Source organism: Rhamphochromis sp. 'chilingali', assembly GCF_963969265.1.
Source record: "Rhamphochromis sp. 'chilingali' genome assembly, chromosome: 18".
Lineage (NCBI taxonomy): Eukaryota > Metazoa > Chordata > Actinopteri > Cichliformes > Cichlidae > Rhamphochromis > Rhamphochromis sp. 'chilingali'.
The window spans coordinates 9270074-9285137 of NC_137945.1; the positions used below are offsets into that span (position 1 = coordinate 9270074).

At 40.5% G+C, this 15064-nt stretch overlaps 1 protein-coding gene across 4 annotated transcripts in view; it reads right to left on the reverse strand.

Moving 5' to 3' along the window:
• LOC308385932 (A-type potassium channel modulatory protein DPP6-like) overlaps positions 1–15064 on the reverse strand; it is a 235014-nt gene that overhangs the window by 111787 nt on the left and 108163 nt on the right. For 2 of the 4 annotated variants that reach the window (XM_080865146.1, XM_080865144.1), the window contains exon 1: positions 9689–9961. The exons of the other annotated variants lie outside the window; for them this stretch is intronic. In XM_080865146.1, coding sequence (XP_080721272.1) covers positions 9689–9745 — 57 coding nt within the window. In that variant the 5' untranslated portion in view covers positions 9746–9961. Of the gene's footprint in view, positions 1–9688; positions 9962–15064 lie in introns of those variants that run through there. 4 annotated transcript variants of the gene reach the window in all.

The following is a 15064-nucleotide window of genomic DNA, read 5'->3' on the forward strand; positions in this document are numbered from 1 at the left end:
GCCTACTTTCACGCTCCCACCGCTATAATGTGATGAGCTGTCACATTAAAATCCTCAAGTTGGTCAATTTGGAGCGCTGTGAGTATTCCCCTACGGCAAGAATTATTGCACTCATAACAATAACGCTAAAGGTTTGAGACGATAAATGTCAGCAGGAACACTGGTTGGAAGGCTGGCCCGGGCTTTGAAAAGAAAGCCCATTCTTAAAAGGTCTGTGACTGGCTGAGCACCCAGATGCCAAATTATGGGTCTTCAGGCCCCTGCAGGCTACTGAGTGGGCTCTGTGTGCTGCCTCATCAGGCAATTTGCAGGGAAGTGGGGAGAAATTTGTTATTCATTAGTGTCTAAGTGAGGATTTTTTTTTTAACAAACTATACCATGACATTAAGTGTAAACTCAGAAACTAGAGCCTAAATAAGACAAGCCTTCCGACTTGATAAGCTCACCTCATCTCTGTGTACCATTTTGAGGTGTCACACACACACTACAGTGGCATAAACAACCCCTGGCAGCATGTCCAATGAAGCTGGAGCACGAGCGTCTCCTAATTCGCATCTGAGCCTACAGGCAATTACCTGCTTATCATTCGTGACTAGCACTCTCTCTTCTGAATGTTTGTCACAGGCGTGGAGGTGGCGCCGAGATGACAGCGGGGACCCGAGGGGGGCCGACGGTGAACCTGGAAACGCTCAACGTTTCAATTAGAGGCTCGGCGGAACACGGTGGCTCCTGATCGCCTTCCTGCTCTGCAGCTCTAGGCCCCTAATTACAGCAGGTCGATAAGCCCAGGAAACACAGCTCCAATGGACTGAGGCAAGGCACAGATAAACACAAACGAAGACGAGAATACAAAGACATATCAACTTGCCCACTGAAACACACATGCTTTATATGGTACAGACACACAAGGCACGTGGAGATAAACTGCTGATTAATCTGACTTCATGGTGCATACAAAATGCACACACAATCACTGGCTGCACGTCCGTGCACATATTTTCTTTCATTTTGATCTAAATTATTCTGGTTTAAGCTTTTGGGTCGAGGTCTTTTCTCCAAATCTGATTTAATACTGTCGGGTTTTACATGCACGGATGAACAGCACAAAAGCGATGAGTATTTCCTGCATTCACCTTCCTCGGTATCTATCTCGTTTCTACACATCTTCATCAGCTCCCTAAAGGCGTGCACATATCGTGTTCAGCACAATAGCTGTTATTGTGTTACTCTAAAACCGATGGTGTTAAAAATAAACTCGCCATAGATGAACAGCTGCCTTTTTTTTAAGTTGCTTCAACACAGCAGACATGTTCAGAAAGAGCACACAGCAGAGGAAAGCAAAAGCTTAAACAGTGAAAGTGGTAGAATTTTTCTTATGAGCAGAAGGTTTATTTCACTGCTCTGACAACCAATGAAATTTCCTCTAGTTTGACATGGTTTAGGTATGTCACCAGAACTGATACTTTATATACCTTTCAATGTGAAAATTATAAAAACGTGATATTATTTAGGTGTTTTTTGTCATACTGTAGGTACTGTAGGCAGTGGATGTACTATGGATGCAATTTTTCCAGACATACAGCACACCTCTACCAGGTCTAGTCTATCCTAGTGCATGCTGAAGAAGAAGTACTGCCACAAGCACAGGAAAAACTAAATCTGGAAGACAACTAAATGTTGTAATAGCTCTGCCACAAGGCATTCGCGAAAGTCGCAAATTTCAGTATGCAAACTAGGTTCTCGTACTTCCTTTTTTATATAGAACGCCTAAAACACTAGCATGTAGATCTATTTAAAGAATGCAAGCTGAATGAGTTTAAGCTCAGCATCCCAAGTATTTGCCTTCTTATGGAACCATTTTGTTTTTGACAGCAGGCAATGCCACTGTAAAACTAAACCACTGCTCAAAGTTTGCAATAGCTAACATTATATAAATCCTTAAACTAACACAATACCTCATAGTAATGTTAGTAGACTAATCAGCAACCATCTTAACATTTCATTATTCTGTGTTCTGTTGACGTATTGTTAAGATTTTAAATAAAAAGTAGAGCGGGACTGATATATTGGATGGTAAATTCTTGCAGCTACATCAGGATTGGCATTCGTAGTGGCTGATAAAGAAAATTAAAAAAAATAAAGAAGCGATGGGAGAAACACTCTTCAATTATGTTATGAACGTTGACGTTGCCCCTACAAAGATCATCAGCTGATCCAAGCAAAATCAGAGTAATCTAAGACATGTCATAACAATAAAATAGGATTTTTTTTTTAACTGTGCTTTCATGCTATCTTAGTAAAGATTAAAAAATAACTACACATACAAAATTTTAGGGAAATCTGTTTATATTCCATGTGTCTGAAAGAAAATAAATAATGGCTAACATCAGATTTTTAAGTTGCCAAACTTCAGTGTGAGTCATGGTCTTAAAAATGCGACACTAGTCTTCTACCACCAAAGCAGTGATTTACAACTGCTTTTGAATTAACAAGTTCAAGTTTACGTACATCATATAATCATTTTGCTTTGGTATCAAGAATTGTGAAATTCTACTTGTATTGGGTCCCACAACTACATTTTTTATTTTTATTTTTTTCCTTTTCCCCCCCTGCTGATTAAGGTGTTTTACATTTCACATTTTTATTCCCGTTGGGCTTTTAAAAATGACTAACCAGAAGATTAGGCTCCATGTAGGCCATTAAATCTGAAAAGTTCTAATTCAAAACGCGATTGCAGTTCATTTATAAAACATACATTAGATTAGATATAATAATATTCTAAATACCTTTACCTTATTTATATCAATTTGAAAGAGGGCGAGGAGAAAAAGGCATGACTTAGACTTCTGGGCCAGTTGGTTCATTTATGGAAATATGACCGCTCAGGTTCATAGAGGAAAAAGCGGAACATTGTTTAATAGCATCTCGATGCATATTCTGTGCTGACTCGCGTAGCTTAGAGACACAATTAGAATGCAACAAAGGAGCAAAAATTTTTTTCCCCCAACACCTGACAGAAAGAATTGCTGAACTTTTCCTAAATGAGGCAGTTTTACACACTATTTGGAAACTCCTCCTGAGGTGTTTTCATAAAGCCACACACACACGCGATGTCTACACTGACTGTTAGTGAGATGGAGGATTGTCATGACATTTAGTTTGACCGTTGCTCCAAACACTGAATATTTATTGCTGTATTAAAGCCCCCCTCCCATCCCCCACTCCCATGCTTTATAAGCCATTTCGGCAAAGAACATTTAAATCATGACAACAATCGTGATGAATTGCCATGCTAGCTGCCTGGCAATCTCGCCTCTAATCTCCACTTCAGACCCCAACATTACGGCTCAATTGGTCATAATTGCCCTTTAGATGAACTATGGCACAAACATTAGGGACATCCAATTCTCCTCTAAATCCATCTTCCATTCCCTCTTATCAGTCAAGGGCAGTCAGTAAACAGGAGGAACTGGCCTATCATCTATTAGCATTCCAAAACTGAATAATCTTGTCACTCTTACTTTTCCCGAATCTATTTCAGCTATTCTGCTTATCTCTCTTATTAAAAAGTGGCTACCCTAAAAAGATTCAACAAAGTGAGAAGAAAGAAAAAAGGGGAAAAAGTGTATGTGATAAAACTGACTGCTCTGACAGCATGTTTGCTAGTTGGTTTATCACAACAGGAGAAATCTATGTGGAAGTGAGCAAAGTTCCACGCCAAGTTTGCAGTTGTGTGGTTTTAAAAGAAGTTTGTGCATTTCCCAAATGAAATGTACTCTAGTATGCTAGTTGGAAGCAAAGTCACTCAAAGCTGGAAAGTCCATCATACAGAAAATGTAGACTGAGGACTTCAGAAGAACCTCATAAATATCTGTTTAAATAGCCTGCCAGAAGGTGGATAAAAGTTTTCCTATACAGAACTTCTCACTGTATCACACTGAGGAAGCAAGGTGGTGGTCAGATCTTTTCCCTGAAGCTTGGTAACTCCATCTGTCCAACTACTGAGGCACCACACACCGAAGTGCTCCAAAGCCAGCTGGGACTAAGCTCTCCAGCATGTGCTGGGTCTGCCCTAAGGCCTCTTCCTGATATGACATGCACAAATACCTCACCTAGGAGATGCCCAGAAGGCATCCTAGTTAGATGCCTGAACCAACTCAACCAGCCCCTTTCAACGTGGAGGGGCGCATCTCTTCTGAGCCCCTCCTGAATGACCAAGCTCCTCTATTACCCCTCGAAAGAAGATCATTTCCAATGTTTATATCCACAGTCTCAATCTTTTTGTCACTACCCAGAGCTCCTGGCCCATAGTTGAGGGTATGAGTTACATGGAAATAGACATTAAACTGAAAACAACCTGTCTGTCAGTCTCACAGTCTGCTCTCCAACATACATGGGATGAGCCTCGTAACTACTTTCAGAAAATAACCCAAGACTGTAGCTAACATATCACCAGTTAGTCACATAGTTCCACTGATCTTCTCTTCTATTTTCTCTGTAGCAAGCCGATTAGCTCAGCCACTTGTGGGAAAACACATTCTCTGTGGTTGCCTCTGTGTTGTAATTAGATGACAAAGACATATCAGCAGGATTAGGTGACTCCCATGGCAGAGAAACAGAAGGATGCCACAGAAATAATCTAGAGGTCTGTTCAATTTCCTATTAATCCCAGTGTACAGGCGTTGGCTGCAAATCAGCTGGGGCATAGCAGCTTCATATCTTGCCAGGGGGTACTTGTGAGATAGTCTTCAAATAACCAGAATAAATGGGGCCTAATGGCTAAAATAGCCGTTTACACTTGGTTTAAACAAAACAAAAAAAACTGTCCACACTATCCTTTTAGTTTTCACAAACACAGTATTGATAATGCATCTGAGCTGAAATAAAAACAATGCTTCTGACAGGGAACATGACTTTACCCAAAAAACATGCATTCTGTTAATGCATGTTGACTGTCTGGTTAAGGATTTACAACAGGATACGCTCCCTTGATGATTTACTAGACATTAGCAGCTGTTGCAAAGGTTGAAAGTCACTGATATGATGTGGCTGCTTCTAGAAATTCTTTACTTTTTTGCCTAAAAAAGCATGGCAGATCCCTTAACTTGTTGCCCATAATACTTACTGAAAGTCTTTAAAAAATGTAATTAAAAGTAAGTAAATTGCATTTATTGTCTCAATGCCTTCTATCAAAAATGTGATGAAAATTGCAACCTCACGAAACCCCCATATGAATCGAGAAGCCAGCGTAAATACATGAGAAATGTAATAAAAGCTTTTGAAAATGTGAATAAGCCATAAAGTGTTGTGCCTGCATTGCTTTAGCTAGTGATCACTGTAGGGCTGTCAGTGATGGTAAAAGTGTGCTCATCTGTGGAAAGCTGTAATGTTAAAAAATCTTCCAGCTAAAGAGTGAGCTGCAACACATCAGAATGATGGAGTTTATTGTTAGCACACGATCCACTCATCATTCAAGTGATGATGCAAGTGATAGTCTTTTTTTCCCAAAATCCTGCTAAATAAAAACATGAATTAACTGTGGCCCAAAAATCAAGGTATAATGGATTTGGAGAATGGTTACACCGGTAACATAGAGTCTGTTTTTTTGAAAGACATACTATTGAGATTTAGCTCAGTCTCATAACCACCTGGAAACTTTTTAAAAGTATTTTCATCTCCATAATAGAAGCTTGCATAAAATTTGACTGAAAAACAAAAACAAAACAGAGCTAATAAGCTACATTAGCATTCTCCATCCAATCCCCACTGAGCCTCACTGCAAGCTCCCAAGCAAGCTAATCCACTGATAACCGCATTGAAATTAATTTATTTTGCCGTGTAATTGTGCTGTTTTAAACACGTGTCAGGGTCTACATTCACTGTAAGCTAATCTGGCACATTTTAGTCACGCTGACAAATGAATACTTAACCTGTGACAGTTGTTAGAAAGTAGAAAATCGACATAATACACATTACATTGACAATGAAATCACATTCTGCAGGAAAGTTCATGCAAAAGCACAAATGTCAATACAGGTGCAGTGCAGATGATCCCACTCTTGTGTCTTGTGTGTAAGTTGCTACTTTAATCAACATCTGTTTGAGCACTTGTCATGCGTGCTCTTCATCGGCAGGCTACCGAGGCACCACACCAAGGTGAATGAAACAAAACACGGGCTGATTAAAGCCACGCTTATCTTTGCAATACAACAGGAAGCATGCTAAAATGAAATATCACCCATTTCACAATTTTTGAACCTTTCACCATCGTAAAAAGAGCGTGTTCCCTTCTGACTTCTTCACATCAATATTTCGGTTTGACTTTCAAGTGAGCATCTTCAGGTTTTATGTTTGAATTTATCAGCTCGTGGCAGACAGGCTCCATTTCAAGTGAACAACAGCTTATCAATATTTGAGAACAGCAACCCTTCAGAAACCTCACTTAAGATCGACATGACGCTGAATACTATCATGATACTAAGTAAGCAGCCTCTCTTAGAAAAAAGACATGCTATCGGAAGGCCAGTCCTTTGTATAACTAATTCAGAACACCAAATTCTTGCTGTGAGAGAGAGAGTAAGTAAGTAAGATCATAGCCCTTGCATCCTACCCATGCTATGGCTTGATTCTTTCTTTGGCCCTTAGATGTCTATCCTCTTCAACACCCACAGCCTGCTCCACTCAGCTGTTGCTCAAGCTGCCGCAATGGCATGATCTGAGTTTTTGGCATTGAATCCCCTACCCCCCACCACCAAAAAAACCCCAAAAAACCCTTTTCTGTTCTGCTAGTACGAGACTGCACAAATTCAGGTCTAAGAGGGAAGGCTTTGCTTTTCAGCTCGTCTCTCACCACATCTAAGTCTCTCTCTTTAGACTGTGTTACCTACTATGGTTTCCAAAGAGTGTGGGGGGGGAAAGGCCTGATTATTAGGATGAAGGGTGGAAGTGAATCTGCAGAAGTCTCACCCATTAAAAGCTGGGTGCTGTGATCTCTGCTTTAAAGCCGCACTGAGCTTCGAATGGCTGCGAGAAAAATAACTGAAATCTGTATAATGCAACCGTTCACAGTGCAGGCGTGTTTACCAAGCCAGCAGGGTTTGTTTTTCCCTTTAAACACAACTATCTTGCTCCTGTTGTCCATATCATGCAGCAGATATTAATTTCAACAACTGCCGTGCGTCAAACCTGCAGGTTCCCCAATCACAGCACTCTGGTTCATTACCTAGACAGCGATGAAACACCAAAGGTATGTGTATTTTGACAACAGCTTTCAATTAATCCAGTGTCTCATCTCTGCAAATGCATTGCCTCCCCTGCCTCATCTCGACCTCTTACACCTTCAGAACCTCTACCTTGTTTCAGTAATGAGGGTTAGCGATGTGACTCTGTGCTGCTGCAGCTAGGTGATTACTGAAGAGCTGCTGCTGTTATCTCTAGTGAGCTGCCCTCTATCTCCATCCTCTGTCCCTGGACCACAAGCCCTGCTAGCAGACCATCAATCAGCGGATCACTGCAGGAGCACATGTAATCACAGTGGCCGTGTCTCCTGATGTAAAGTGTTTCCAAAAACACACGTCTTTGTTAGACTGGAGGTTTAAAAATAATATGCTTGAGGCCATTGTTTGATTACCCTATTCAAGTCTCAGGAAAGTCCACGGAAAGTCACAAACTGCCATCTGCTGATGTTTGAGAATGACCAGGTCTTTCTGGTAATTATCACAAAGATCGCTGGGACTAGAATGCCCCCCCCCCAGGTCTCAGCTGATCTTGTGAGCAGAAGGACCGTCTATCTGAAAGAGCCAGCTGATAAGTAAAAAACACTTTTGATTTGGGGGGGAAAAAAACAAACAAAAAAATAGAACTTGATTATTTGATAAGCCAGAAGATGTATCAACTGAATCGTTTATTAAGCAAAAACATCCATTCCAAGTTTTTGAATGATGAGCTGTTTCTCAGCTCTTTGTTGTACTGCTGAAAATGAAACGGCTTTGTATTCAGCGTTGTTGTTCAGACCAAACTAATATTCTGAGGTTGTCACCTTGGGAGCTTGAAACTTGTGAGACGGGGCTTTTGCCATTTTCTGGAAACTCAACTCATTGATTTGTTGGGGAGGAAAAATAATTATGAAAATAAGTGTTGCAGCTCTATTTCATCCTTTCAAAATACACATCTAATTAGAGCCTGAGGGGATGTCTTTACATTTCTTCTTTGTCTTACCAACACTCCTGAACAACCTAACATATCTAAATTGCCATGGCACAAGACAGGAGAAAAGAAAAACCCTCACGGTTTCTCCAGAAGCATTTTCCATTGATTTGCACAGTTAATTTCAGGACAGTCTAATCTACTCCTTGGTGATGTTGATGTTTGTGCCTGCACAGTCTGTAATGCACGTGCACAGTGCGCAGGGTGCTACTTGGGGACCTTTGACTGCCTCCAAGGGTGTGAGCGACAGTCTGCTGCTAAATCACAGCATGGGGGAGATTGTCTGCTTGGCAGGATAAAACCAAGTGTCCTTCTCACCTTTTCTGTCATTATTAGACAGGTGCGGCACACAGGTGGAGGACAACAGTGACAGATGCCATCTAATGTTAAAGTTTAAGTTGACAGACTGGCTGGAGGGGATGAGATGTGATATATAGGGATTCACCTAAAACAGTCTTGAATGTGGCTGTATGCAGTATAATGAACACAGAACAACAGGATTAGAGGATCTGGATGTCCAGATATCCAAACTAACATCTGTCAGAGCATATTTGTAATGGCACCACGGAATTTATGAGTTTCTTAATTTTATTTTGCTACAATTCCAAAAACTTTCAAAAATATTAAACGTTTGTAGGTAAGAAGCAATTCATTTGCATCATTATTCAAATTCAAGGGCTCTGTGCTGTAGGTGGAGGCACATTATTTGTTAACCTTGACATTAACATAGCACGATAAAAAGGGCTCTTTGTTATCGCAACACGAAACATTCGTGCTTAAAATGATTTTCCCCGAAGTGTCCGCCGGCTGTGGTACCTCAGTGGAGGCGGGTCAGCAGATGCTCCATCATTACTGAGTGATGGAGGTAGCGAATAAAAACAGAACAGAGCCACCCTGCACCACCACATCAAAAAAATGCAACAGTGTTCTCAGCCTGCAGACTGAAGAGAGCACAAAAAACGAGCACGTCTGGGGAAAAAAGATCAGAAGATGAGTGAAGATGACGTGATGATATAAAGTGATATAATCATTAGTCGCACTTTTGCAGGCCTTCCAACGCGATTCAAGTTGGGTTAATTGGGCTCATTTGCGTGCTCTGCTGCTGCAAGGTGAAGCGCACTGGACGCAATGGACAACACAAGCTGCTCCTTGTCTCCCGTGCGTAAAGTCACACAATAATTACCGCTGAATAATAAAGACGATTACAACGGAGGCTGTAAAATAAATCTACCGGCGGTGATGATCTGACAGCACCGGCTAGCCTTTCACTTCCACGAATGACTCTCTGTCCAACTGCTTTAAACGAGCTCAGAGTACCAAATTATACACGTTTCTGCCCTCCGCACACCATTCCAGTCTGTGAAAAAAGTCGCTGCAGCGTGTCATGCAAATAAACCCCGTGTTGGCCAAGCAAAGCGGAGGGGCAGCACAGGTTAACGGTGTAATTAATATGCGAGGAGGTGACAGGAAAGCTCATCCGTACCTGATCTTGCTGTTGAGTCGCTTTCGACGGTGCATTGCCTTCCTTTGCTGTGGTCATGATTCCCTAAAGCTGGGAGAAACTGTTGTTTCCCCGGCAGGAGCAAGGGAAAAATGCAAATACTGAAAGACACACACAGAGAGACGCACACACACACCGGTGCAGAACCAGTAAGTCAAAAAAAGAAGAAAACGGAAAACGGTCTTTTTCCGGCGCCCACAAGCTTCGTGTGCAGTGACCAAGGTGTGAGATAACAAGTGGTATAAGGACGCGCTGCTCGGGAAGGGAAACGGCAAAGAAAAAAAAAAGATTTTCAGTGGAAGCCAAAGAGGAGAGGAGGAGGAGGAGATAGCAGAGAGAGAGGGAGAGAGAGAGTCACGCATCTCTTCTTTAAACGCTCCGTGCGGGACTCTGCGTGCGCGCAAAACGCTTGACTTGCAAGTGATGCAGACTGAGTGGATTGCAATTAAAGATGCACGTTGAAATCACGCGGCTCAAACTTTAATTCAGAACTCGCGAGGAATACAAGTTCATAAAATATTCGTTTAGATTCACGAGGACAGTAAAACGCTCCTATTTTAAACACGAACAGTCATTATCATAAAGTCTCATCGCCTTATTTATATTCCTTTATTGCAAAAATAAAGCCAGCTCGCCATCTCATTAAGTCCATTCCCACATTCGTTTATTTTTCAGAGGCAGTGCTGCGGTAAAGCTGCCGGGTAAACTCTGCGATGGGAAATTAGTCTTTGATTTTCTTCAGTATGCCTGCAGCATTTTCATACAACAATTTTTGCACTGCATAAGTTTCTTGTTGTAATTATGAAAAAAGGAAATTCAATGCCTTGCTGCACTGATGCATTAGTAATGGCACTGAAACACTAAGTAGCCTGGATGTAATGTAACAGTATTAAATGTTATTCGGGAGCAGCAGCAGTAATAAAATAATCACATTCAGCAGTGAGAATGTTTGAAATTATGCTCAAGACATGAGTGGCTGTAAAAAGTTATGACCCAGAGGATGGAGAAGCCTGCAATAAAGTGGGACTTGTTAGTGCTTGGGCAAAAACTGCATTTAAAACAGTTCTGCCAGTCTGAGAGGTAAACTGAATCTTTAAGACTGAAGCAGGAGCAGGAAAAAAAGTTTACACTGCAGTAAAACAGAAAGGAACCAATTTTGCTGTCTGCATTTCATGATAAGAACTAAGAATTTTTTCATGGGCTTGTTCAGTTAATTACATCTCAAAGAAATCATGTACAATCTCTGTTAAACACCGTCAGGAAATGACTTACTTTGATTTGCTCCTAGATGTACTTAATGTTAATTAATACCTTAGTCTCCAGTTTGACTCTTTATATTGCAGGTTTGCAACCAAGTGTGCTGCACTGTTAATTAAAATCAGGTGGCAACTGGGTGAAGTCAATTACCTTTGAAATCCCAAATGAAAATCTGCAGTGTTGCTTTTTGTGACCAGCAGAGCACAAGACACTGAAAAAAGCCCCGTTGTTCTAAAAGAGATAGCCTCAAAATAAAAAAGAAAGAAAGAAAACCTTTAAAATATCCCTGCATGTGATATCATTGCATTGTTTTCTGCAAAATTGCTGTTTTCTATTTTCAGTCATGCTGACTTATGTTATCTTTACATTGACAAATAACAACTTGAGCATTCCCCAAAGAAATGGGTTTCTCTCTGTGAACCGATCTAAAAGAGAGGGAATAATATAGGAAGTATTTCACCTGGTGTTGAATTCATAATTCGATTCAATCACAAAAAATGTGAGGTCTATATGTCAATGGTAGGTTGGTTTCGAGAGTTGATGAAATATTTTATCCTCTTGGAACACGTTATTTACTACCTGGTGGAGTAACCATTGGTAGCAAGCACAGCTGTTAGACATTTCTTGCTTTTTGCAAAGTGTCCAAAGCTACCGCCGTGATTAACATTCTGAGGTCTAAGTCTTCACTGGTGAAAACCCTAACTCTAACCCAATCTGAATATGCATTTTTGGTTTGTGAACACAATTTCCCCCCAAAAGTCAGTTTGGACTTTCTCTAAAATATAGGGCTAGGCTTACCACCTGTGATGGGTTAGTCCTCGGATAGTTCAGAGACTGGTTAAGCAACTCCATGTCCTTAATGTGCTTCATATTGAGGATTCGTTTCTCTACAAAAATAGCAAATGGACAGATGCTAAACAGCTCAATTTTGGTCTCATCAAAAACATCACAGTCCTCAATATAAATCTATGATCAACAAGGTGCTTGAAACATTCATCAGAGATTTTGGTCCATACTGTCTGTGTGTGTGTACAATGAACTCACTGCTATGTTCAAGAAACCAGTTTAGAGATGATTTGAGCTTTGCGATATGGGATCATCCAACATCAGAAGATGGCTACATGACGAGCAACAATACGCAGGAAGGCAGGTGTCATGTTTAAATAATGGTCATGAGCCAAAAAATAAATATCCCCCACATCTTTACACCACCACCAGCCTGAGCCATTGATACAAGGCAGGATGTTCTTTATGACAAATTTACAACCTACCATCCAAATGTAGCAGCTAAAATGAAGACTCGTGATACCAGGTAATCTTTTTCCAATCTTCTATTGTCCAATTTTTTTGCAAACCTGCACAAAATGTCTCAGCTTCCTGTTCTTAAATGACAAGAGTGATAATCAGTGTGTTCTTCTACTGCTATAACCCATTTGCTCCAAGGTTTCTTGTGTTCAGAGATGCCTTTCTGCATACTTTGGTTGCAACGAATTTTTGCTCAGAGCAGTCTGGTCATTTTCCGATGACCTCTGGCATCAATAAGGCACTTTTACTGAGAGATCTCTGTAAACCCTAGAGATGGTTTTGTGAGAAAATCCCAGTAGATCCGCAGTTTTTGAAGGGTGATGTTTCCCACTCTGTTGCATCACCTTTTCTTTAAAAAGCAATCTCAAAGTGTTTGTTAACAGAGGAGATCATTTGCTATGCTTTGCAAAGCCAACAAGCTATTCTTGCTTCATATAGGATTTTAGCTGTTCAAGAGTTTGGTGCCTCTTTTGTCATATCTTTTGTGTCACAATAAGTCAAACACCCAGAGCAATGGATCTGTTTTTATTTCAGCGCTGCCCGAGAGCACGAAGATTTAGTTTTAAGCCAGGTCCCTTGGATCCCTTTAGATTCTCAGAATCTTTTAAATAATCCTCATACTGCATGATAAAATCCACAAATTCTTTGCAATCTTATACTGAGAAACATTATTCTAAAACTATTGCACTATTAGCCCATGCAGACTTCTGAGTTTTAATTTAATATAATGTTTCAGAACAATTTTCTGAATTCTGTTTCATTAATATTTTACACAGGATCATGTATTTTCAAATTCCCCCTGAGGACACATGTGTGTGAAATAGTCAGTGAATAGCATGCCAGTAAGTCATTTTGTGTGTTTTTACAATGCATGTTTTCAAGCACTTCAGTTGAAATAATGACATCCTAGTCTTTTATTTTAACTGTTAAGCACTTCCTGTGTCATGTAACACCATGTAGTGACATGAAGAAAACTGAATATACGTTACGCGAACATACAAAATCTGCCAGAAGTAGCATGCCATTTATATGTAATTCCACAACATCATTTAGGGTAAATAAAACTTATTAAAAACTAAAGTAACTAAGTTAAAAACTACACTTCAGTCTGGATTAGAGTGGTAGACCAAACAAAAAACAGAAGAGGCCAACATTCTTCTGGCTGTGTACAGTAGGCCATGAAGAGAGATGTGCAGTGCTGAAAATTTGCACTACATTATGCACTCTCTCATAGCTGGCAGCATTTTTCAAAATTTTGAAACATTTCAAATTTGTTGGTTCTAATTTGTTGGCTACAAAAACTTAATGGTTGTGTGCAGAATTCTGACACATGAACAAGAATGAAAGCCACCCGGTGTTCACAGCTTCATCTACTTGTGGCTTCAAACCACATTAGAAGCCTTCCCCGGCAACTCAGCCTGTGCTTACCATCAACAGGATGATGTATGAAACTGAAACAACTTCTCAACAGCCAATCAATCAGCTCCAGACTAATAATGGCCACTTTTGGCCAAAGCCCCATTGGCCGATGACGGATGCTGTGTCGTTGTACCGCCGCGGCCAAGAACACAATCACTACCTCGCTGTGGCTGTGTTAAGGAGCGAGCGTACAAACCTCACGTCTCCGATGTTGACAAATGGACACCAGACGGCGGTGATGAATGCTCCTGGGGGGGTGGGTGGCTCTGTTTAAATACACATTCCTGAAAAGTTAGGAATTAACTGACTGGCAGTGCCAACCTGTCTAAACAAATGGAGCCATCCGCTCACTTCTGCCTCATCATTTCACTGCCAATGGAAAGCCAGCAGCCAACCTGATGAAGTGAAAGTGCTTTGCCTAATTAAAACCTCAGAGTAATACATACTTGCCACAACCTTTAAATACTATACATTGATGCATTATTTTCACTCTGACACTAACTTTGTAATATTAGAGGAAAAATGGCTACTAGATAGATAATAATTGCTATTATTAGAGAAGCTTTTCCAGTTTACCCTGCAAACTTCCAGTCCGTCATTCTGTAATTGTATGTGCATTTTTTCAGAACAGTCTGCAAGGGCATGGACAATCGATTGTAATTTCTTAAGAAAGCCTCCAAAAATTGTTGCACAAATTGAATTCAATATCAGCTTTCTTTTTTTCAGTTTAATTTCAGAAACAGAGACCAAGGCAAACTCTGTCCAAAGCAAACAGTTTTTATTTATCTTGTTCTGTTTTTCTTGAGTACTTTGGCTGTACAGCTTTTTAAAAATGGAGATATTTGGAGAATTAAAGCATTAAATCCCTGGTAACACCAGTGGGCATGAGAGGCATCGTGCACATTTCATGGAAATCTGCTTTGTTTCCGATTACGTCTTTTGTTGAAAGAAAATAGCTCAATGTGTGCTTAAGAAAAGGCTTGAAAGGCTGAAATAACATCCAAGCAGACACAGTTGAAAGAACGAGGCAAAGTCCCTATAGCCAAAAAATGACCACATACACCATTATTGTGAAGAAACATATGGGTCTATAATGATCCTTCCTCTGCCCTGTCCATGTCAGCAATATAACCCCATGGCGCACTAATGATTAGAGTGTTAGCTGGTTCAGCTCAGGAGGATAAAATGAGAGGTGAGAGAGGTCGTGTGTTACTTTTACTCTCACTTTAACCTTCTGAGTTCATGATCACTCTCCTATTAAATGATCGCATGACCTTATGAGTTCACAAGTGTGTTGCCAGCTTATATCTTCTCTCACATATTATTTGGCTGCTCAGAAAGAAACAGCATAGTATTTAAATGGTTTCAGCTAATATA